We start from the raw sequence: 26860 nt of genomic DNA, 5'->3' as shown, positions 1-26860 counted from the left end.
TTTGATTCTTCTGGTGATAATCCTGTTCTTGAGCCCTTCAAGAAGTGACAGTACCTCACGCCTCTTCACTCACTCCAGCACAAGCCATTTCCTGTGTGTGCTAATATTGATTTTTTTTTTCTCCTTCAGAGGACTAATGTGTTCTACAAACTGTGCTGGCAAATATGTCTTGATAGGCATCCGACCACATAAATGCACCTCTCTCTCACGTCACCGTCCTGGCTGACTGTGGATGTTTGTAGTTCATTTTCTTGTCATAAAGAAATCAATAAACTGATTGACAGACTTCTTTTTTGTTGTTGTTGTTCTAATGCATGGTTCGTCAGGACCATGGGGTATGGGCAAATCCTCCACCAACGTGGGAACAAGGAGGACCAGGTCCACCTCAACGTGGGAGGGGTACGACACGAAGTGCATCCTGACACACTGCTCCGCTTCCCTCACACGCGCCTGGCTCGCCTCCTCCGCTGCCAAAGCGAGGCGGCGATCCTGGAGCTGTGCGACGACTACAGCCCGGCCGAGAGGGAGTACTACTTCGACAGGAGTCCCCGGGTTTTCCTCAGCGTGCTCAACTTCTACCAGACCGGACGCATCCACATGATGGAGGAGCTGTGCGTGTACTCCTTCAGCCAGGAGATCGAGTACTGGGGCATCCAGGAGCTGCACCTGAGCCCCTGCTGCAGCTACTGGTACCACGAGAGGAAGGAGTACATCGAGGACCGGGACTGGGACATCCGGAGCGACGACCAGCAGCCGAGCTTCGACTCGTCTTTCGAGGAGCTCTCCGCTCTCGATAAGGATTTGGCCAAGTTCAAAGGCGCCTGGTGCGGCGAAGTGAGGAGCTACGTTTGGCTCCGGCTGGAGGATCCCGGCCACTCCACAGCCTCCAAGATCATCGCCGTGGCTTCGCTCAGCGTGGTCTTGACCTCCATCGTCGCCATGTGCGTCCACAGCATGCCCGAGTTCCAGCGCGTGGACGACAACGAGAGGCCCATCGAGGACCCCGTGCTCGCCTACCTCGAGGTCATCTGCATCATCTGCTTCTCCGCCGAGTTCATCCTCCGGCTCATCGTCGCGCCCTCCCGCAGGAAGTTCCTCGGGAATCCCTTGAACATCATAGACGTCGCTTCCATTTTGCCGTTTTACGCCACTTTGGCTCTGGAGACGGCCGACGAGGAGGCGGCGGAGGAGAACGAGGACCTGCAGAACGTGGGGAAGGTGGTGCAGGTGCTGCGTCTCATGAGGGTCCTCCGAATCCTCAAGCTGGCTCGCCACTCCATCGGGCTGCGGGCGCTGGGAGCCACCGTTCGCCACAGCTACCACGAGGTGGGGCTTCTCCTTCTCTTCCTCTCGGTGGGGATCTCCATCTTTTCCGCGCTCATCTACTTCGCGGAGAAGGAGGACCCGGACACAGATTTGGGGACCATCCCTTCAGGTTGGTGGTGGGCGACCATCACCATGACCACGGTCGGCTACGGCGACACATGCCCAGTGACGCTAGCGGGGAAGATAGTGGCCACCTTGTGTATCATCTGCGGCCTGTTGGTGGTGGCTCTGCCCATCACCATCATCTTTAATAAGTTCTCAAAGTATTATCAGAGGAACAAAGCCATGGAGGGACAGTGTATCGAGAAGCCCGAGAGACAGGACCCAGAGCTGCCCTATTATAACATCCGAGACTTGTTCGCAGAGAGCGTGTACCCCTTCATTGGGAGTCTCGCCTTCAGGAACAGTGCAGCGAGCAGCGCAGGGGACGATACAGATGCCTCCAGTCTCCAGGACATCGAGGTGTACGATAATGACACTTGTGAAAATGGAGCAGCCAAATGAGATCTCTGCCATCTCACCAATAAGTGTCGCTCCCTTTATGACTGCAAGTCACTCCGTGCCTCTCAGGGCAGAGCGCTCCATCACTGACCCTGACTTCCTTCACTGTCTTCCTCCTGCAATTTGACAGAGAAATATAATGGCCATGATATTTTTATTTTTTTTTACAAGGGAAAAGCTTGTGAAATATACAGCCTCGCTAAAACCAGGAAACCCAAAGGGAATTATCTGATCCTTGCTCAGAGGTTTGAAAGCCCATTTTCTGCTTGAGAAAACTGCAATGATGCATGTAGGAGGCCATAATGTTAATGTTTTTCAAAGTAATGTCCTGTATTGATTTGTCTGAGAGTTCGGCAAATACAAAAGTCTAGAATGACAGCAACACTGTGAGACGATGCTTTTGAAAATGGTATAATAGATCTCTAAGTTGACTGATGTTGCACAGCCTGCATGAACAAAAATAAAAAATAAACATAATATAAATAGTTGCGTAGATTTATGCAGTGTCCCTGATGCTGACGGAGAGAGGCCGCACATCTCTCTCTCAGAGCACTGTGGGAACGCACTGATATGCCAGGTTATTGTTGTTGAATTTTTTTTTTGTTATGGACAGTTGTGTTGGCATGCTGGGTGACTCCAGGGGGGTAACTCATGTTGACATGAAATAAAAACTCAGTGAATCAGAAGAAATATGCTTCTCATTTGTCACTGGGCGGACAGTCGATCGAAAAAAGGGTTTTAAATTCATGTTGACAGCGTTTTATTAATCACCGAACGTCTAAAGATTAACAGGCCATGTGCAGTTTTCCACATTGATTGCAGCTCTGGCTACATTGGCTCTAAAAAATCTGCATGGAAACAACCACTGACAGCATATTTCTTTCTGTCTTTCTGTCTTTCATGGTGAAATGTGCTGAAAACATAGAGGGAAATTTCTTTACCTACCCAGTCCTGTCCTTTTCATGGATTTCCTGTCCTGTGCTATCATCGCCGGTTGAATGAATTTCTGTCCTATAGAGCCAGAGATGCAAAAAATCGTTCCTCTGCAGGGGTCTCAAAAGTGCTCTTGCAGTCGACTAGAAGCATCTTTTCTCAAAGATAACACATACTTCTACTTGAAACAAACAGGGGGAAAAAATTGATGTTACTTGTACCATTTATTTTCCGGTTGGATTTAAAGTTCAGGTGGTGTCTTATATATATATATATATTGGCTGAATTTTATGGCAAAAGAAACCTATAAAAAACGGTATTAAACCCTGCAGCTGGTTTGGTTTGTGCGGTGATACACGGTTTTTACTTTACAGCGGCGTGTGTAAAGGTTAACTGCAGACTAACATGAACAGATTAGCCTATTACTCACTGATTATTTGTTGATAGTTGTAAATGAGTTTCGATTTACTGGGCTTCAGGTGTGAATCACACACGAGATTAGCATATTGCTTTACCCACACTTTCTGTGTTTTAATTTTGTCAGCTGCCATTTATTGTAATGGGAAGGAACTCGTGCTGACATGTATTGATTTCAAAGGTATAGAGCATGTTTAATGCTATGCACCCAGATCACAGTACATGGATTAAACCTGCCAAAATGTCCATCCAAAGAGAAATCAGCAGGTTTTATCAGATGAACAAATGAGCAGGAAATTATATTGAGTTATTATAATTATGTGTATATATAAGAGATCACTGACAGACAATGCTTCATTTTAAGTGCTTACAAGCCCAGATAGATTGGGAAACACTGCAGTGACAAAATAGAAATGTAGGTAGTGAGGGAACAGCGCTTGAGGCACTGCTGGATTAAAGTGTAAACAGAAGTGTAAAAATGAACTATGGGGGCCATGAAATGATAATGGATGCAGATGACGGTCATTAGGGCCGCCAGACTGACACTGTGACTAATGCTGTCACATTAAATGTCCCAAAAACACCTTTATTAGAATAAAAGACTGTTGTAAAAGTTCAGAAAGCTGTAACTTTCACTCACAGGGTAAAGTACGTGAGGTAAAAACAAGAATGGCAGAACTGGTGGAAAAACAACATCTCAATTGATTTCTACTCAGACGTTGAGTTTTAAAGACTCTCGGGGAACTTTGTAATCTTAATTCAGTATTTGTGTGGTCAGTGATGATATGATGTCTTTGTTCTGAAGGATCTACCACACGTGATTGCAGCAGCAACAGATAATGATGTTTCTGCGTTCCTCGTCATTACTCCCAGCCTCGTGACTGGAGGCTGTTGCTTCTGTTGAGGGAAGTGGATTTCAATATTCTGTCACTTTGCTGCCGGCAAGAATGCATTTAGTTATTGAGCTTATGTCAGGCTGTGTATTTTTTTATTTCCCATAATTTTCCACAGCTGCCGGTGCCTCCGACATTTGACTTCCCCAAACTTTATTATGAGGGGTTGCTGTAGCTGTTACAATTGGTTTGTTTGTTGTTAGTCTGCAGTATTGGCTGTACCTGAAGGGTACTTAAAGGAAATGAGATGTATCCCTACTATCCTGAATAGCATATAGCACAATCTTTTTAAGTGAAATTTGACATATGGGGGAAAAAACCATATGTATCTTGTCTCTGCATAGTCATTTCCTCCGTATGAGTCTTCTTTGAGACAATCTTTACATCACCGTTAACAACCCACAGTGGGATTGATGAACGCAATGTAGCTATTGCATGGAAAAAGGGAGGAACATGGGTCACAGGGGGGGCTTGCGATATATTTATGACCCAGTCCTTCATGCAGGTTCATCTGTAGACATGTCATTAATCTGTCACCTGTGCTGTGTGTACTTAACAAAAAGGAAATGTACTTATTACAGATGTGGCTTCTTTTTTTTTTTTCTAACGCCATATGTGGCCCTATACAGGATGTGAAGGACACCGGTCAGGTTGTTATTAATGTAAAGAAGAAATAAGAAAAGCCAATTACCTGCTATAAGGTCACAGCAAGCGTGTCAGCACAAATGTCACTGTGGAAGAGTTATGTTTCAAAATTCCCCTTTAGGCCTTTTTCTGTCCTTAATGAAACAACAACCTTCGTTATATTAAGGCTGAGGTGAAGTTGCCTCCCACGGTTGTTCTGCCGGGTCAAATGAAGTCTTAATCCGAGCTGACTGGATGTGGTGGAGCATTTTAGTACCAGGATAAAAGGTGTCACTGAACAATTGAATTCCTGTCAGAAAGACTGTGGTCAGTTACGCGAGTGGGAAGTAAAAACAAATCGATACACTTTATTTAAACAGCTTTTTCTTATCTTTCTTGCTTTCTTTCTTTTTTGCTTTATTCTTTTAGACTTATATTTGTAATCACTGGCCACTAGGACTTTGATGGTGATTTGAGGTGAGTTGTCTCTGGGTGCAGGAGAGACAGTGATGTTTCTTAGTTCTGCACCGTTGTCAGGAGGGGATACTTCTGCAGAGTCTGCTGGACATTAATATTAAACAAAAGTCACTGCAGAGAATGATGGAGCGACCTGACTGTGGCAGACTTTCACACTGCTCATGTCATGTGTGCAGTCTTTGGTAGACCGATTGAAGAGGTGGGGAGAGAAAAAAAAAGTCTTTCCTTGAAAACTCTGACATTTGTTTGCAGGTAATATGAACTCAGTATATTACACAAAGCCTAAGGGGCTGTAAAGGCATTTGTCCCTGAACCTCACACAGCAGGAAAAGGTCACTGCGTGCTGTGATGAATGTGCAAACGGGAAATTGGACTGCTATAGTTGGTTGCACAAGCTTAAACTTTGCTTGGTTACAACATTAGTGTTCAAATTAAATTTTAGTTTACACCTAAAAGCTGCAGTGTGGCAAAGTTTCTAAAACTAACATTAGTTTAACTGCTACTGTATGATGTAGGCCTAAACAAAACAAACTGATTCAATATATTAAATTATGTAATTATGCTAATAGTTTAGCCTAATTTTAACGATTTAGTCTGTGTTAGCAAAAAGACTATTGCTGTGTCTCAATATGCACACATCCGTAGCAGTGTTGTTTTCGTTAACGATGACGATGACGAAATATTTTCGTTGACGCCCCTTTTTTTCATGACGATAACGAGACGGTGACGAGACGAACATGGCTCTCTGATGACGAAAACATGACGAGACGTGTGTGAGTTTTCGTTGACGAGACGAGAACGGACGTAAATGTTAGTGGTCGGGCTGTTATCGCCTCTACATTCCATATTATGGATTGTCATTACTAGCTGCACACGATTTAGCAACGGCTCCGTCAACAACAGAACGACGCTGCTGAGACGAGCCGCGGTGCGCCGCCGCCCGGTGCTTGTGATCAGAGCGGCAGAGAGCAGCAGGCAGTGATCCGCTGCTCTGGTGACCTCGGTCAGTGCGGTGCAGCCGCTCCGCGGCGCTGACGGGTGGTCAGACGTTCAAATGCACGACATTTCTGCTTATTGTGCGTGTAATCTGTCCATTAAAATCAACAAGTGTCTGCAACACTGCTGCATCCTTGTGTGGTTACGCCCACCACCTGGCATGCAGCGCACATTCTGCTCAACACACCTGCCGTCACTCCATCAGAAAAAAAACTGAATGCACTACTGTTACCACTTTATCTGTGTGTAGGCTAATGGATAATCCTTAGACCATAAAGTATTTGGCATTGGGTGGAAACATTATGTGTAAAACCATTCCTTTATTGAATTAATTTGTTGAAAGACTTTTTTTTTTTTTTTTTACTGAAACTGACTAAAACTAGACGAAAACCTTGTTGAGTTTTCGTCGACTAAAACTAGACTAAAACTATCACATATAGGAATGACTAAAATTGACTAAAACTAATAAGTATTTTCGTCAAAAAGACTAAGACTAAGACTAAATCTAAAATGCCTGCCAAAAACAACACTGATCCGTAGGCTACTTAAACTTTCTATTTTGGGTGTCCAAGAGTGTTCAGTTAGCAAAATGCAGTGAAGCCTACTGTTAGTGCCCGCGGATGGTGCACGAAACGGTCAAAAAGTTGAGTGTGGAACGATGACAGTTCTCACACACAATAATCGCCATCTTGTCTACGTAGCAGAAGGGGACGGACTATGTTGTACGTTACAAATGTTACAAATGTGTGGAAAGACTACTGGGTAAATTTGGTGTCCAATGTCCATGGCTGACAATATCACCGACTTAACATTGCCCACCGAACTAACGTTGCATTTTGCAAATATTTACAACTTGTTAAACCTCTGACCACACATCTAATGCTAAAGTCTTCCACAAATGTAGACAATTTAACACTCATAAACAACAAACATACGCCATAACAAGCTAAATGCGGCAGATACGGTTCATCAACTGATGTTGGCAGTAACACAATTCAATGGGCAAATGGCCGATCATCATTTCGGGTAGCTTACAGTAACTGCACAACGACCGAATTCGATTCAATTTGAGACAACACTAACCTGTAGAAATGTGCACACTACAGAAGTAAGTGTAGTGTAGCCTACATAGGCTTGCTACTTGCTACATGGAAGTGTACTAACAGAAGTATTCGAATTGAGATGCAGGATCTTCCTCTTCTTCTCCAGTGCACAAATACTGACACAGAAACACATTTTCACCTCTCACACACACACACACACACACACACACACACACACCAGAGCTTTCATTGAAGTTAGTTTTCATTAAATATTTACACAACAGCACAAGAACAGCCATCTGTAGAGTTGTTATGTAGCTAACGAAGGTAGAGTTGTTATGTAGCTAACGTAATGAAGCTGGTAACCCACATGAGCCATTTACACTGAACATGAAGCAAAAAAAAAAGAGGGGGTTTTATAGCAAATTTGATTTGATTTGACCTTTGGTCAGAGTGATAGGCTATTTGATATAGCCTACATATTATCTGTGATGATTTTGAATTAGATTTCATATAAACAACAACAACATCACCATAAATTATTAAACGTTATGCTAGGTTAGCATGACCAGATGTTTCCCACTTATTCTACACGAAATAGGCCTAGACTACTAAGTCCATGAGCACATAGAAATCTTGTAAAACAAAGTACCACCCAAATTTATTAAGTTTTTGCTATTTTAAAGCAGAAGTGAGTGATCCGGTCGTTTTCGCTAATGCTGCGTTCCAGGCAGGCTTTTGAAATAGTAAATTACAGCTTCAAGTCACAACTTACGACTTTGTAGCGTTCCAGGCAACCCACTCGTGTTTTTCCGACCTGTTTTACCGGTGAAAGTCACTATAACGGCCACTCGTAACTTCCGACCGGTGAACTCGTACCAGATCGAACTGGTACCACTTCACGGTCGGAAAAATACGAGTTTCCTTGAACGCACCATAACAGTCCTCGTCGCTACGTCACCACATTCACGGCGTTCCTTGGCTGCACACACAGCCCTGCATGCCGTTCTCTCTCCTCATTGGATAAAAACTGTAGGATACGATAAATGTTTTCTCTTCGGCTCAGAGCAAAGCAGAGGGACTGAGAGACCCGTGTTTCAGTCCAAACACTCTATGTAAGTGATTGCTGTCGGAAGATATAACTATTTAAGACTTATATTAACACAAATATATCACTCACTTCTGCTTTAACTATACTAATTTGCTATTCTAACTATAGCCTACTGTAGTAGGCCTTTTTTTAACCGTTACATTGTCTTCCAGTGTGTAGCCCAGCTGACTTTACGCATTAAAATGAGTGAATGAAACCCAATACCTGATTTCATCAAGTTTGATGAACAATTAAAAAATGTACTGTAATGTGAGAAAACGTGGGGGTGGTACGGGGTGATCTAGCAGCGTGCTTCAACATTTATCATGATAATGATGCACATCTAAAAAGAAAAGATTTGTTTCTACGTTGTAAAATGTTAATGAGCTGGAACATGACTGTGTGATGTCTGTCTAGGAAACGAAAAAAAAGCATTTTTGTGTCTCCTGAAGTGAATCAAAGACTGAGCTGAGCTGAGGGGGAAACAGTTTTGATGTTTCTATTAGGCTCTGTCGCTAATTTATTATGTTGTGATCACAGTCATTACATGGTACAGCTCACCACAGAGTACAGCCATATCACTTTCACTCAGCCGTTACCAGCAGCTGTGTGGTTTCAGCTCAGGGTCACATATAACAACCAAGCCACTTTGTTTATATTTGGATTTTTTTTTCCTCCTTCATGCAGGTTTATTACACTGAAGCTGGATGGATATTGTTATTGTTCATGTCCATAACCATATATTACAGAGAAAGGCTAACTTTTTTTTGTCTGTGCAACACATAAATCTGCTATAACTCAGTCAGGCAAAACCCTTTTACGTTTGTTTACATTTATACATTGCGTAAAAGCTTCGAGTTAGTGAACTTATCCTCTAACCTGCCTCTGCACCTCAACAAACCAACAAAAAAGAAATTTGTCAGTGCCATTGCATATTAATAGGTTAAGAAAAACACACAGTATTTATTAATTTAATGTTTATTTTTGAAGCATCAAGAACATGGACCTACGCCACATACCGCGGCATTTATAGCCCAAGCTAGTCTGCAACGCCTGTCCCTAAATGGATCCTTATATAAATACACAACTAAACTAACAGGAAAAAAACCCTTGGCTCAAACATCAGTACAACACAAACACCATACAGTGCTTATACAAACGTGAGTACAAGAGCAGTCTACTTTGAGAAGACTAATGTAGAATTGGTTCAATTCAATTATTCTCCATTAAGCTTTAAATTTAATTGGTCAAACAAATGAAAACCACAATAGATCAATTAACTAGAGTCAATATTGACTATTGCATGATGTAAAGTGGATTTAATAATTGAAACATGAAAAATCTATTATTAGAAATCATAGGATTCACATATCAATTGTCCCAGTTTGACAAAAAAAAAAAAAAAAAAAAACTAAGGCCAAACTCACTTTCACCTCACCTTGGACATTGCAGTGTGACTTATCCAATTAAAGACCAAGGGAAGACTGGAGCGTTTCAATTAGGCTCTTTGGGTACGCCTATTGTCCACCATTACAGTCATGCAGCGGAAACCCTCAGCAAATTACGAAGGCAGAGATAAGAAGATAATCCAGCGTCCCATGTGTGGCCTTGTGTATCTCTCTCACAGGGAGCTGGGTTGAGGCCTTTACACCGCCTGACCTCAGTCCTCTCTGCTCTCAGCAGCACGACTCTCTGGTTCAACCCCCTCACAGCAGCATCAGCTCCTCTGGGACCGCTGGTATTTGCCTTTGCAGACAGATTCAATTCCTGGTTGTTTTGGACAGGTTACATGAGGTTACAGCCTCAACACTGCAGGGCTGCAACAACAACCAAGATTACACGCAGTAAGAAGAAGACACTGTAATGCTCAGATTTACTTGTCATTTAAAACTGTGCTATTAGTTATCAGTGATATTTACATTACATTACTCCCCTGACCATATCATACATACATTAGTGGCCAAAATTATTAGAGCATATTTAAGGGGTTTCAGTTGTTTTTGTTGAATTGGGTTAATTAATCGTCATTATGCTCTTTAAACCATAGAATAGAGCCATCATAAGAAGATTTAGGTCATTTTCCATACAAAAAACAAGCTGCACCTAATACACTGTCAATTTCACACAATCATGTTCCTTCACAGAAGAAGCCAAATTATATTTACAAAATGTAGACCTCGACACCACTGAGCAAATTTGGGGTGAATTGGAAAAAAAAACCTGGAGAGAATCTGTCATACAAAGGAAAACATTTGGCTTGAGCAGCAGAAGGCATGATGGGATAACATTAGTATTTATAGTATTATAAATAAAGTTGAATTATTTAAGTTCTCAGGGAAAATTACTGACACTATGCTAGAGATATGTGCTGCTGTAACAGCTGTAAAAGGTGAACATACCAAATATTAAAGCTTAAAGTGGATTTAAAAAAAACTCATTAAAACTCATATTTAATGAAAATTATTAAATGAAATCATGTTTTGGAGGCAAAAAATGTCAGGTATTTTCAGATCTGTCAGCTGTTCTAATAATTTTGGCCACCCAGTGCTTGTTTTGTTGTGGCTTTATGGCATTAATTGAAGACAATATGTCGTCATTGACACATTTGTTCTGTTTTTTGGGGGAGAACATTTCAATCTTTATTGGATTTTAAGATGAAGCTTCGGGTGTCAGAAAAATGTTTTATGGGCACAGCAGTTTGAATTGATTGACCTACAAACAGGCTGTTGCTAAATTTTTTCCGATAGGCTATGTAAGTTCTTCAAGATCAGGAAAAGTCCATACTGGTCTGTTTTTTCTTCCACTAAGTGGCTGTTGGATGCAACTGTATCAGCAGTATTTTTTGCTGCACACTTGAACATTGTTCAGTATCTTCTACGTGGAGTGGTCTCCTGTGTTTGTTTTGCATAAGCCTTGTTTCGCTCCTGTGCACAGGGATTTCCTGCCACTATCTCTGCTAACAGCTGAAATTAACTGAGTTATACTGCACATTTACTTCTCTTCACTTAACATTTATGGGGCATTTTATTGATGTTGTCCTGCTTCATTATTAACTCCAATAAACACAGTGTATTTATGAGCAAATAATGTTAATTATTGCTTTTTCTTGCTGTTGGAGCAGGTGCAAGGAGAAGAGGCGTGACATACTTGTTGACAAGCGTTACTTAGAGATACTGTATCTCTCACTGTTAATCACAGCCTCACAAGCATTATATGAGTTGAATTTACATTTCATTAATGTGTTTCAGAATGACGGACTGAGCCGGGCCAGACAGGGCCCGAGTAAAGATAAAGCGGATAGGATGACAAATGTCGAATACACTGCTGCGGCTCTTAGCTCAGATGATGAACTGATGCACTCGCTATCCATGGAGAGTTGCAATGGAGAGAGCAAGGATTTAATGGAGGCAGTAAAAGAGGGCAGAAGGGCTCCAAGTCCTGCTAATGAATCAGAGAAAGGGAGGAGGAGGAGGAGGAGGAGGAGGAGAGAGAGAAGGAGAGAGGGACGGAGCAGAGGAGGGATGGGCCAGTGAAAGGCAAGAGGACAAAAACACCACATGTACGACTATGACTGCCTTCAGTACAGGTTCCCTGCTATAAAACACCTACAACTGATGTTTAAGACAGTCGGCCCTTTAAGCTTTTACTGAAAGCAACTGTAAATAATAATATATGATAATATTGGACTGTGATTATATGACATAAAATATGAAAATATGATAAATATGAAATACCATATAGAAAAAACAATGTTGAAGATGAATGATTATTCGCTTGGTCTAAAAACCATCAAAAAACTGAGAAGACTGTTGCCCATCACAGTGACAACCAGCAGCTAAATCCTAAAGGTAACATTAATCACTAAGACATTAAGCACACACTATTAAGCATTAGTTAAGCATTAAGTACTGAATTCATCATTTATAACACATGAATATGTCCACACATGAATACTCATTAGTATGTAGTTTATAAACACAGTTAAAAATGTTTTACTCATCATTGATTACAGTAGCACTAACTGTATTATAAACTACATACTAATGATGCATTATAAATGAAGAATTCAGTATTTATTAATGCTTAACTAATGCTTAATAGTGTGTACAGTACTTATTATAAAGTGTTACCAGGCATTTTTAGAAGTTGCGACCATATGCTCTGCAGTTATTGCTTATACTTATATTATGGTCTGTTTATTTTGTTCCCTGTCAAGTTCCCTGCTTGTGATTACCCAACGTGTTTCACCTTTCTTGTGCTCTTTGTTCCTGTGTTCCTGCCTTTTTCCAGTGAGTAATTAACATATTTTTGTTGCACCTTATTAGTTTCTGTGCCGTGTCATGTCTGCATTGTTCGACCCATTCACACCAAAACCTGACAAATGTATCAACTCTCTGCATAGTTGTCATGAAATAACCTAACTATCAAATCAGTTACATATAAAAACATTAAATTAACCATTTAGAAATCAACTGCAGCTGTTGTGACCTTGAAGAAAACTAGACTTCTTTTCAGTTCTTGTGAAGAAGATGTTTGAAAAAAAAAAAGTGCAAGCACCTACTACTAATGTTAAAAACCCATGAGGCTAAGCTTCAAACTTACTGCATCATGCCTTTTTTTTTATCCTCAGCTGCAGGTTTTATGGTCATCTGATATTACCTCCTGTGCTGTGTAATGCATGCGCTCCATAATTGTGTCCACTCAGCCTTTTAGAGCATTAATAAATGTGTGTGATTAAAGATCAATGAGGACCTAAGGCTTTATTAAATTCTGTTTTACCTGCAGTTCAGTTACCTTTGTGCAACACATTTTTAATTTATGTCAAATGGCCTATTTTATTGAGATCGCATCGTTGCCATTTGTCCTCGCTGCAGGATCTGGAGTGAATGACAATGGAGAGTTTTTGGCAGCAGGAACAAGGGAGTTACATCCATCAAATAAATTTAATAAAGATGGCACTGAAACTACCATCCATGCTTTTAATCCCCGAGGAGGTGCTGTAAAGTTGTAAAAAGAGGAGACGCATTAAAGATCATTTTGAATGAGACAGTAAAATGATAAAAATAGAAAGAAAATGTGTGAATTCTGTTGGAAAGAAAGAAACTGGTCTTCTGTCGTTGAGTGATTAATGAGGCTCTATAAAGACGATCTACAAATCACACAGCAACGACGTGGAAGTGAGTGAAGTTAATGGTGACAAACTATCAGGTGTGTGTGTGAATAACCACAGTAACGATGGTGAACGGAGGCAAAGTCGTCCCCATTACCTCCAAAAAAAAACTTCCCGGGGAGGGGGTCAGCCCTACTGTATGTTCCCACAACCCAATGATCCCACAGCCCTATGTTGCCTCATTTCTAAGATTTTTCTCATTTCTAAGAATATTCTCAAAATGAAACTCTAAGTCAAGTCATTTTTATTTTTATACCGCATTTAAAGGGATGATTCAGAGTAATTTCAACCTAGGGTCCTTTGCACCATGACCTCGAGTCAAACGCCCCCCCCCCCCCCCCAGAAGCTTGTTTTCCCTTGCTCGAACAGTGGTCGAATTACCGCTATTAACCGAATGGCGCAAACGTTACCAAGTGGCTATAATGTCCGGAATTCTTGGTGTAGCCTACTTACTGTACAAACTTTCTAATGCTTCCTTTACTACTACTAACACTATACAATACACATGGCCGAAAGGGAAAGCGGGAGAAGCAAAAGCTTATCTAGTCCCGCCCCCATTACCCACAGAATAAAATCTTCATCATAATCTTTTCTTTTCTTTTGCTTTTTACATTTTGACATAACATTTTCTTTTACTTATGACATTTTGACATAACATGTTACAACAGTAGGTAGTATACAGAGCTGAAGTCTAGCTCTAGACAGTACATACAGATTTTTTTTACTACTGTAGAAGTTTGTTGTCTAAATTGCACTAACTCCTGGAGGTGAGTCTAATTTCGGTATAAGGGCTCGTCAATCAACCCTATGTTGGAGTAGCGGTGTTGGAAGGGGTCAGCCCTATGTTCCCAGATTTAGCTAAAAGCTACATTACATCTGTAGTCAACTGCTACTGGATAATAGGTTGGGTGTAATTGACTACCAAGTTGGGAGAAATGGGGATAAAATATATGATAAAGGAAAGGTGGGAACATAGGGCCTAATTTTGGAAAGAAAAAAAAAACGTAGAAATGAGGGAACATAAGGCTGAGGTTGACCTCTCCCTCACAGGGTCACCACTCTCCCTCCAACACTAATCTACTACTGGCCTTTAATTTTTTTTTTTTTTTCACACTGACTCTTATGACACATCAGCCTCTCAAGGTTGCTTCGCCCCCGTGCGTCACTATCAGTTACAAGCGGCGCTGCTTTGCGTTGTCGATTTGACATTAAAATGGAAATCGACTTTGCTGTGCTGTGAGACCAGAAGCACTTAACAAAGCTCTGAAGACATTATTCGCTGAGTAATTGGCTGCTGCATTGCTAAGCGTTATTGTGCCCCAGCGATTGCTTTGATTAGTCCGAGATGACCTTGTAGATAATTGATGACTGATTTTTCTTTAAATTTATTATTTCTTTGCCGAGTGATTAAAGCTGCTACAAATCTTATTTGCAGAGGTCAAAGTACATCCAGATACCGCGAGCAGTTTCAATTCCTTCCTCTCTAATTCTGCTCATTTTCATGCACCTGTTTCCACTTTCATTTGAGAAGCTCTTATGCACTAACATGTGATAACTGGAAGCAGTACGGTCATTTAAAATAAAGGATACCGTCCGGGGCTGCTGTTCTGGTCTGGTGAGCCATAAAATTATTTTTTGGGGGCGATCTTGCCAAGGTGATAAATCAGATCATTTTGGCTGCATTTTCTTAAGATATAGCCCCAGATATGGAAGCAGCAACTTCTTCACTGTTGTCAGCGGGCTATTGATTTACATTTCCTTGATTAATGTAATCAATTTATCCTAGTTTCTAATGCAATTTTTTCCTCCAGACTTCAGCAAAGTGAAATGCATAAGCATAAAGAGAGATGACCCTGATTCCCCTTTAATCTCATATATTTACTCACAGGTTACATGTATTACAGGGGAGTATTTCAGTATTCTTTCCTTGTACTCAGCAACCTATAGTACTGCTGCTTATTATTGTTCAGTGAGTTATATCGTGTCTTTAATCAGCAAGAGAATACATTTGAAGAAAGTGTTGGGATCGTTCTGAACAGTCACCACTTCATCCTCATGACATATTGCATAACGTGTTTCCAAAATCCATACACCATTACAAACACAGGATCTTTGAGGAGCCCGCAGAGTGAGTGCGATTGTTTATGTTAGAGTCCAGATATGGACGTTATTGGAGTTGTCAGTTCAATTCAAATAAGAGCCCAAAGAGCTGAACATGAGTCTCTCTGTGTAATGGACAGCGACAGTGTATTTATCCGAATATGTAAACAGAGAAAGCACTCTTGGAGGGAGCAATTGTCTTGTCCAATAACACACGGAGCAGAGTCTGACAATAACAGGTTTCTGTGCAGGTCATTAGGAGACAATAAGTCTGATTTACATTGTTCCCAGGCAGCAGGGAAAATGTTGCTATTGATTGCAAGTACAATAAAATGACTGAAAAAGGAAGATTTATGTGGTGACGTCTTCATTTCTGCATGCAAATGTGTTTCTAACAACAAAATGAGCATCGTTTAGAAGCAGAGTGTTGATCTATCGGTGAATCACTGCTGTCGAAATCCTGACTCTTAGTAAAGGTGAAAACTGCAATTCCTGGATTTCTGTGTCTTATAGCTTTTAGACTGATGCTGCTCGAGGTACTGAAGCTTTTAGACCAAAAGTTGTGCTGTATTTTTCTTAGCTGGTGTGGTCCCTGCTGAGTCAGACATGTTTTTGAACACCTGAAGCCCTGGAGATGCAACTAACAAAGAGTCAGTCTCGGGCTGCAGTGCTCAGTTTGTTCGTGTTTGCAGCCAATTAACTAAGTGTAATTATTACAAGCAGATTGTTTAGTTTGAAAATGACTTCCTGACAGGTGGGAAACTTTAAAAAACCAAGCAAATACATCAAAGCGAACACAAACTTTACTTTTTAGTCAGCTACATTATTCATGCCCTGGCTGGTGCAAGATGGGACTGACATAAAAATCTTATTTAGAGGTGTTTAAGGACATTTTTTGCAGAAATAGTGGACAGGTTGTTTCATTACCATTGGCAGTCAAGACGATCAAGAAGATTTACATCAACAGACTGCTTGCAGTAAATAGGAATAAAGGAAATGACCTCTACTGTCCTCAAATCCAGTTGTTATTGAAAATGTACAGGTGGCTGGTCGACTTAAAAGATGCCCTTGGTGGGAAATAGTGTCCATATCTTGGGCTCTATTACAAAGCTCCCTAATTTTATGGAGAGAAAATGAAAAAGACATAAGGATACTGACTGAAATGGTGACTAAATGCAATTTAACTAATCATCTTTTTTTAAATGCAGTGGTTAGGTCAGCATCTTATCATATATCTGAAAAATACCAAGTTCAAGTTACCAAATATCATTAATATCATAATTTGGAGGTGGCTTTCAACATGGACTTAGCGCATTTGCAAGTATTTATCTATCTACGTTTTATCTGTTTGCCTTTTTTTCATTGTGTGTACATTCTTTTCCATCTTTTTTAAAGGGGACATATGGAAATATCACTTTTTGAAGGCTCTTTAAAATTTATTTGGGTGTTTGTCTTGTCTTCCAGCCCCCAGAATGTGAGAATTGACACAAAAAAAATCTGTAATGTGCAGGCTCCCATAGGTTGAAATCCACGTGGTTTTACAAGCTGTTCCCTCAGTTGTCTTCCAGTGATGTAACTAGGTTTCAAATTAGCATAACCCCACCCCTACCTGGGACCAGTATAAGGGGCGGGGCAACCAGTGGGTCATTAGCATTTAAAGGGACAAGCACTGAAACCAGCCGCTTTGAACAGGGCTGTTTTGAGAGGATGAAAAGAGCTGTGATGTTTGATCCTTGGGGTATTTTGACCAAAGCATGTCACAGACATGTCTTTAAGACACCTGGGAACTATTTTAATTTGTGGAAAGGGGGCATAATGTGTCTCCTATAAGATATTCTTTTTGAAATTGCACTCACACAATATTCATCCCACACTGTTGGTGATGGTCTTCTTTAATAAGATGAGCAAAATGCTTACATGCAATTTCATTTGTGATGTATAATGCTAAAACCTGCAGTTAATGACTAATGGTAAAGATGTCGGAGGCGAGCTGAGGAAAGCCCCTGTGAGAAATAGCAGCAGTCCCTCTCATCGAAGCCCCATCGTGCAGCAGCTCTCAGTACAGCTTGTTCACTAATGGAGCTCTGGCTGCCTGCCTGGATCGATCACCGGGCCATAAGGCTGAAGAATTCCCAATTTCAACAAATCAGAACCCAAACTGTGGTTTACGTCCCGACTGATGCAGACTGACACTCCATCATGCCTGGACGCCTGCGGCCTGCTGAGTCTTGGTGGTGGTGTTTGTGTTTGTGTTTGTGTTTGTCTTGGTGTTTGTGTTTGTGTTGGTGGAGGTGAAACAGACGGACGGGGCAGTACAGGCAAACACAGGGCGAACAGAGAGCAGTGAATCACACAGATAAATCAGAGCATCGCGGCCACTGCATCACCGCCTCTCTGAGAGGAGAAGGCTGCATGTTGATGACTTTCTGATGGATGACTGACTCAATTTCCATCAGATCTGATGATGGATCACAGCAACACCCAACAGGACGCTGCGCCGGCCAAGCTAAAGTTGTCAGCTCAGGGGTTTGGAGGAAACATCGTCACGCAGAAACAAAACATGCTGATGTGGTTTATTTATATCAGCTGTATAGCTCCAGTGATGCGTTCGGCGGCCGTCTTTGGGGGTTATTTATCACATTTTTCACTAAACAAACATCTTTAAAATGTCATCAAGTGGTTGCAATTGTAAAGTCGTTTATCTTGTGTTTAATTCAGAATACATTACAAACAGAAAACAGAGATGTCATGGAGGGTAAAGTCACCTATAAAATCTGCTAAACCAACACTATTGTACTGTATGCGCTGTTTTATTTTCTGAGATGTAATAGGCTACCTTTCATTTTAAAGAGATGCAAGTTATATGAGGCCAGGGCCTGTTGAGCACAGTGAATTAATGCTTTACTGAAAGTGTGGTGGCGGATAAATCCATGATGATAATCAGCTGGAGGTTTAACTGCCTGGGAAAGACAAGTTTATTTTCAGGGCACATTTCATACACAAATTCAAAGTGTTGCACGTCATGAATTAAGGACATTAAATCACAAGACTAAGGGCAGCAGAACTATTTATAGAGTAGAGTAGAGGGGGGTTCAAGTTGCTCCACAGCCCCCCTACATACCTTTCTGACAAAGTGAAGCAGAGGCCGGTGGGAATTTTAGCAATAAGTTACAAAAAGTAAAGGGTAGGAAATGACTAATAGCACCAACTCCCATGATAATCCATCCAAAAACGGTAAAACGTCTTATCAAAAACTTCATGGTAGAAAAGTCTGAGGATTTACAAAGTTAGGAACATGTGTAATACCACTAACACTGACCACTTTTAGTCAGTCAGTTAACTGCTAACTCTGGTGCATTTATATCCGCTTTTTTTTTTCTTTTCTTTTTTTACGCTGATGTTATTAATGTGCAATGTCCTTTTTTAAATATATACAATAAATAAATCATACAAACATTTGTGCCATCCAATAGTTTTTATTATATTAAGGTTTGGACCACGGTGGTGACAATGCCGTCTCTAGAGCCAACAAGACAACAGACTATACATCTTTGTCACTCAATGAGGTGTCAAGCATTTACTGCCTCCTTGGGCACCTAAAAGACAACACTAAACATTAAAATGCATCACAAGGTCATCACTCAATGCAAATGTGGTATTGTGGGTTTTTTTTTTAGCCCATTTCTAGTGAAGCACGGCTGTTTTATTGCTGCATAAGCAGAAAATAACGTCCTTGTGTAGTGAGATTGCTTTGTTAGAGCGGGGACTCGGGGAAGGATGGGCCAAAAGCTCTTGTTCTCTCATGGGAAGATTGGCAGGAGTCAGGAAATGAGGACTGAATTGAGAGCACTTACAGTAGCGAGGGAGTGCATTTGGCAGGGCTACAGAGTGACGCCTCCTCTTTCACTCATGGATAATTTCATATTTCAGCAAGGTGCAAGGTCCCAAGTCGCCTGTTTCGCAAAGTCAAAACAAAGGACGCATCTCCTGTAATAAACAGTGAGTGACTTTATTGGGGATGGTGACCGAGGACGGTTCCAGCTTCACCCCCCAATATCTGCTGAGTGACTTAAATTATCCGGTTTGAATGTGTCTCGATATTCAAGCTAGATTAATTCCTCGTTCCTTCACCCTTCACAGCTGGTGGCTGGTGGCATCATATAATTTAAACGTCAAGTAGCCTCCTCTCCACAGCGTGTACCGGGGGTGATTGATAAGTTTGTGGCCTAAGGTGGAAGAAGATGAGTCATAAAGCTCTTAAAGTTAATAACTCATCTTCGTCTTCAGCAGCCCACGTCTTCAGCCTGCTGTAAAAACAGGGATACCCTCTAGTGATGCCGTTATGTCTTCATGGACCGGTTTGGGCAAAGAGGCCTTGGTATGGTGGCCCAGATGGGTCAACCCAATGGCAAAAATAACAACCTCATTGCAATTCATAATGTGGGGTTTGCACCCATTGCCTTTGTTTTATGGCTCTTGTATTTTTGTTGTGGCTTTTGTATTTGCATTGTCCCCTCTGGGCCACCATACTTAGGGTACTCAGGGTGGCACGTAACTGCACAAAGGCCGTTGACTTATAATTTTCAATTGACTGAGACAGAAATACCATTCAAGTGTGTGAATTCTCTCAAAGAACTGAACTGTGTGCATAAAAATCTTTATACAATTATAAATTAGCTTTTTCTCTTCCTTAATGACGGAAAATTGATGCCAGTCTAGTGGTGATATATAAAGCTACAGCCAAGAGCCAATCTCCAAGATTGTTTTATGCCTTGTTGTCTTGGAAAATTTCCACTACGGTGGACAATAAAGTCTTTCTTTCTATCTATCTATCTATTGGCTTAGCTCGGCAAAAAGACTGCAAACAGGCAGGAACAGCTCATTGGGCTTTGTCCAAAGCCAACAATGAATATGTCATAACTTGTAATCCGTATAAAACCTTTTTAAAAAAATAGATTTTTGTACAGCAAACAAGACACAGCATGATCTTAGTGAGTTTTAGCGGTGCTGGCAGGTGGATTGCAAGTATTGGACAGGAGCTACGTTTGCTGTTTCCTCCTGCTCCCACTCTTTATGCTGAGCTAAACTCACCGTCTCCTGGTTTTTACGTCACATGCAGAGTTATCCATCACAGATCGACAGCCTAAAATAAATCTATTCCTTCGAGCTGCTGGAAGTCAATGTCACCTCTCGGGAGGCCTTGATAGACCTGGTACCCTGAATAAGACAAACTCTCCTCTTGCCGTAAAAGCTGCCTGACGACGACTTGTGGGGGGGGGCCTCTTCACTCAAAAGCAGAGACAACACGTCACAATGTATCTTGAGGCGCAAGATCTATTATGTTTCATTAAAATGAGAAGCAGAAGAACATGCCAGTGTCAGTCACAAACACCTTGTATTTCTGAGGCATGGCGTCCCGACTCTGCACTGCACTGGAGATGAATGGACCGAAGTCGAGGCCTATTTGCATAACGGTGAGAGAGCAACTGCTGAGTTCAGCTAAAATAGTGACAGATGGCTTTAATTCCATTAAGTGAGCTGCAGCGTATGGATAGAGTAGCTGCTGATCTACAGCACAGCGCTGGACTCCTTTTTTATGCTCGCTGCGCTGGACTTGACTGTAAAAAACCCTGGCGAGCTGTTGTTGATAAGGGTGACAGACAGATAACCAATCAAAGCAGGAGGAGGTGTCACGGTTCAAGAGGTCAACCCACGCAGATTACATCCCTCAAGGCCATTGACCGCACATTGAAATTGAGTCGAGAGGTTTGTCAGTTATATGGCCGCTATGGTCATTACATGAAGTGATTCTGCTTCGGCATCAAGGACAGCCGGGTGTAAGCAATGCTGGAGAGATCATGAGCGTTAGGCTACCTACAGCAGGATGGGCTCGGAGGAAGTTATAGGAGAAGCAGCATCTTTATTTCATTTTTATTTGACTGAAGGTTTTCAGCTCAAAGGCTGTAAATGTGCCAGATCCAAGTGATTTTAGTAAAGGGACGGAGATGAATCAAGACCACACTGCAAAAACTCTTATTTCTAGTCAAAACAAATCTCATTATACCTAAAATAAGACTCCTCACATAAAAAAGTAGATTGTTTTTAGACATTTTTTACTTATTTCAAGCCTGCTTTCACTTGAAATAAGTAGAAAAATCTGATAGTGGAGCAAGTTTTTCTTTCTTGTTACAAGCACAAAAAAACTTCCTTTTGCTGGCAGATTTGTCTACTTATTTCAAGTGAAAATTTGTTTGAAATGAGTGAAAATGATCTAAAAACAAGTACATTTTTAGGTGATTAGTCTTGTTTTAAGTGGAAAGAGATTAATTTTGACTAGAAATTAGACATTTGGACAAGAAATAAGACAAATATTCTTGGAAAGATTTTGAGTTTTTGCAGTGCAGTTACCTGTTCCTCACTTTTACATGTACAGTACGATACATTTATTCACTGTGTGACAGGATTTTTCAACAGGAAATAAAAGAAAAAAATGTTTCCATAGTCCAAGTTTTTCAGAAAAAAACCCCCCCAGACAACAACTAAAGATCAGTTAAGAGCCATTAATAAGATCACATTTTGGATCTTCCAACTTCCAAAAATTGCCATATTGTTGGCTGTCATCTTGCCTATAAAACTTTCGTAAATTATTTATCAACCACTAACACACTTGGCTCATGTGTAGCTGTGCTGTGTCTCCTTGGGGAGAGTTTAGTGGTGCTGCAACCTCACTCTGTTGTGTGTGTATAATGTATGTATCTGTGTTTGTTTTCAATCGATTTCCAATTGTTTGATCAAGACGATCGATGCGTCCAGATCTGCATCGGCTCTAATGGACAGACAGGATTGTGTGATGAATACGTTTGAAAGTCACATAGACACAGATGCCGTCCATTTAATTTCTTTCTGTTTATGGATCAGAAGAATATTTTTTTAACATCTTTGAAAATTAAATCTCTAAATGTAACCCTTTCAATTCAACATGACCACAGGAAAGTAAGATCATTTTCTCTCTAACATTTCCCCGTCGCTGCCTCATCTTCTTCCTGGTACTTACAACGGGAACGACATTGACCTCCAACCTCACAGGTCACGTCCAGAAAATGACCAGTTTTATAGCTGACTGACTGAACATAAATAATCATATTTAAAGCCACATAAATCTCCTGACTATAGCTACTGAGCCGAGAAGGGACATTGCAGGGACAGGGACGACACGACTCTCATGCAAACTTGTTGTAAGCTACATTTTGCTCGTCATCCCTTATGATTTCATATGACTTCAAGTGCTTATTAATACAAATTCAAGCCAGCTACAGTACGCAGTTAACCAGTAAACCCGCTGAGATGAAATTACATTTTCTTATGTATATTTCTTCTTCGCTTCAGATGTAACCACAGTGCCACTGGAGAAGAACTATTGATCTTCCAGGCATTTAGTGACATTGATCCAGCGTTTTGCCCTCGTCTCCCTCTCTCCACACCAGCCTATAATGTCTTCATCTTCTCCTCTGTTCCTAACCTGTTTTTACCGAGTCCATGTAGCTGGGGTTTCTAATAGGACCTCATTACCCATAGGGCCCAGTGCTCAGGAAAGACATCTGATCCTCATGTTAAACCTAAAACGCTTCATCATAAGCCACGGGACATGAGAGTGGACGATGACGACACTGAACACACCACATTGTCGGCTACAGATGTGTAAACTGACGACGGCCATATGTTTCCAAACTTGTTTAATTTTATTTTAAATAAGGTAAGCTCAGAAAATACTAGTCCATGAGCCTGCTTGACATCTCTAGTTCACAGTTTGGCATGATAACCATTGCAGACTGGTAGCCAAGTGGTAGTTTTCATGCATTGAATATGTGGACCCCTTGGTGTCCATGAGCCAGGCCACCAATCGCAATCAAAAGGGTCTGCTATTTTTCTTCTTCCATTCCTTTTTTCCATGCCAAGGTGTCAACATGTTGTTTAGGTGATGGCATAATGCTCTACCTTTTCATAATTTAATTATGGCATAATATCAAACATCTATTTCTATGAATTTACTAGTTATGCTTGTAGCTAGATAGCACTACATTACTGTTGTGAATCCTATCATATAGGCTATAGCTAGCTAGTTTGATCATGACATGATGGTAAAGATGAACTGCTTTAGCATAGCAGGCTACTATTGACAATCCTGTTATAATTAACTAGCTACTGTAGCTACATAGTTAAAATACAAACCCAGACTTACAGAAAAAGACGAATCTATATATTGCATAAAGCTGGTGACCTGAAATCACTGCACAAGAAATAAATCAGACCAAAAATCAATACATGAAAGATGGGGAATGTTAATGTACCATTCATTGCACCAATGACACCTCTAAGCTGGTGTCCAGAAACTTGGACTCCTGGAGGACATTGGTTAGGGCAGCAGAGATAAGCAACCATGTAGGCCTCATGGACCTAGCACCCGAAAGGGAGTGTCTTCACCAAGAAGAAACTGTCAGATGGCCAGGTCCCAAAAGGTGCAAGCTGAAGGGAGTTCAGTCAAATAACAACCAGCTCAAGGGTTCTTGAGAGAAATATTTTCTGTGACAAAACCATTAAGTATATCAAACATCAGAAGACCAGTGAGAACCTGAAAGTAGGAAACACGATTCAGCGATCAAGATGCTTGATGACAGGATGTCACCACAGCATGGAGCTTGGTGCAGCAGGAGGGCCCGACCACAGAGAGGTTCTTCAAATCGCTTACCTGAGGTTGATGCCAAGGGAGAAGCTGTCTCCTGATGTACAAGAAAACTTCTTGAACAGCCTGTGTTTCTGCAGTTTTGTATAGCAGTTTTTCAGCATGAGCGAGTCCACTGCTTGAAGCTGTCTGAATGCATAATAGCATGATGTTTCTACTGTACACTATATGAGTTCAGTGGTGTCTCGTAAGGATTCGAGTCATGTACCATAGATAATTGATTGTTTTTTGAGTGTTTGTTGTGGTTGAAAGAATTGCCCCCATACATCACCGTTGTCGCTATCCAGAGCACTGGGGTAGCCATGGTTTGCCTGCATCAATATTAGTCGCATTTTTTGCTCCCCCCAACACTGGGTGACCATCAGGAAAACGATTTAGGGGTCAAAAATGGCCGGACTTCTCCTTTAAAGCAGATTTTCTCCCTAGCTCCTCCATGTGCGTAACTCATGCACCCAGAGGAATTGACTAGTGGTACAAACAAATATTATCTGCAGGGTCTTTCTGCAACTACAAAAGTGATCTGAATCGTTAGTGGCACACAAATTATGAAAATGTGCAACATCAGAGAATGGCCATGGCGCATGTATATCATTTTTATGGTCAAAATAGTGAATGCATGAAAAATACTGCTACTCTTCTGCAAAGGTTAATATACCAATAAATAATGTGGATAGGAAGAAGAACCCACCCTTTCGATTGCAATTGGACTAAAAGGTGGAGGACTGTCGTAAAGTTTTCCTTCATATTCATGAGAAAAACGAAAGTAAACGTCCAATACGCTGTGGTTAGTAATGTCTAAAGGGATAGTAATGGTCCATTAGTCCACTGCTGTGGTACAGACTGATGCAGCCTTAACAACTATGGGATGTGTTGCCATGAACTTTATTCAGACGTTAATGTTCCCAGTCTTTTCCAACTATCAAAAAAAAAAAAAAAAAAACTGGCACCGTACACTGACCCCATAACAACACATAGGGCAAATAATAATGCGTTATGGACTTTTTATTCTAATGATATTGATTGCTCAGAGCTGAACTGGAAGCAGGAGAAACATGCAGGAAGCTTTTCTGCCAACAAATCATTTTCAAAACAGCAACAACAAAAAAAAGCCTATACATTTCTAAAAATGTTGTTTAAATTTTTTTTTTTAGAAAACTCCTTACATTCCTTTTCGTTTTCATGTTTTTTTTTTCTCTTATTAAGATATATTAAAGATGAATTATGCAACTTTTTTAACGTTAATTAAACAGCTCCGGCGTAATTGTGATGGTTAAATGACTAGTTTCGGGGAGAATGGAGGCTCTCTGTCTTCCTCGTCTCTTGGCTGAAAACCAACCTTGTAAGATCAGAGCCTCTGACCCGGTGTCCCCGATCTTGTCTCGACACCCCCACGTAACCCATAATCTCTTGTCACAAATATACACATCGTAAAACGAAAAGATATATAAACGTTATCCACCGCTCCATGGATTGCCTTCTTATACTGGCTTCATTGAAAACAAATGCACATGCACAGTTAGCAAAACAGCAAAAAAGCAACCAGACTTGCATAGTTCCCCTTTACGCCACTGTGGAAACTGTCAGGTTGCAGTACCTTTGGGGGCCACTAGGGGGGCAGCGGTCCGCATGTTGGTAATCACTGTCCCAGAGGATTAATCAGGACCCCAGACCTCCTGTATTTAACTGAAACCACTGTGGATTCAGATGAACCTCATTCAGACTTTAAAGGTGTTCAGAAATGGCCGTTTGTCCTGTTTGTCGTGCCTCCTTCCACGAGTTGTCACGAGTTGCAGCACGAGTTTACCCGAGTAAGGAAAACTAATTTGATTGGTCGTTCTCGAGCGGGCGGGATATTTGTTTGGGGCGAGACCGAGCTCGGTGTGTGTGTGTCTCAGACGTTTGATTGACGGATGTGAATCGTGAGCAGGCTGACGTATAATCCGTGCGCCTGCATTATCCAATGTGAAAAAAACTACCACACTTTTAGCCCGGATTTACTCAAAAATAGAATTTTGCACAAAGTTTGGGCTACATCGTCTGATATATGAGTTATTACACTAATGTTAAGACCCACAGTGAGCTCAAATTCACTTTTCTTTTCTGAACACCTTTAACGTACGTAACTTTTATTTAACACATTCCTGACTTTTCTTGTTTAAATGTCTGAGAGCATTCCCCTCGGCCGGAGCTGCACTACATATTCTACCTGTCCAACATGAGCATGTTAGGTCACAGCCTCAGAAGTCACCAGCTGTGACTCTTCAGTTTAGTTTAATCATCTCAAACTGACGTCACCAGTGACACAGTGTCATTAAATCTTGGAGTCACATAAAGAAGCAGATTTTCCATTTGTTCTCGTCTTGGCTCGAGAAGCAGCAGCTACACGTGTGTGTGCAGACTTACTAGAGCTTGCGGCTTCTCCAGCTGCAGTGAAGAGAAGGTAAATGAGCTGTCAGAGTCCAACTTGTCAGTGATGAGTGGGAGACAGAAACAGGGCCACTTTGTCCTCCCTGATCTCAGGGCAACAAGCCTTGCCTCTCATCTCCTGAG

General features: G+C 41.2%; 1 protein-coding gene across 1 annotated transcript; it reads left to right on the top strand.

The window, feature by feature from the left end:
- Positions 1-330: 330 nt before the first annotated feature.
- Positions 331-1830, top strand: LOC311007004 (delayed-rectifier potassium channel regulatory subunit KCNS3-like; the record flags this gene model as incomplete). The annotated part of the gene is made up of 1 exon (XM_084000081.1): positions 331-1830. The coding sequence occupies one exon, from the start codon at positions 331-333 to the stop codon at positions 1828-1830; it is 1500 nt and encodes a 499-aa protein (XP_083856207.1).
- Positions 1831-26860: the final 25030 nt, after the last annotated feature.

This window comes from Trachurus trachurus (genome assembly GCF_905171665.1).
Source record: "Trachurus trachurus genome assembly, chromosome: 24".
Lineage (NCBI taxonomy): Eukaryota > Metazoa > Chordata > Actinopteri > Carangiformes > Carangidae > Trachurus > Trachurus trachurus.
The sequence above is the reverse complement of the archived record's forward strand: the minus strand, read 5'-3'. Positions and strand labels throughout refer to the sequence as shown.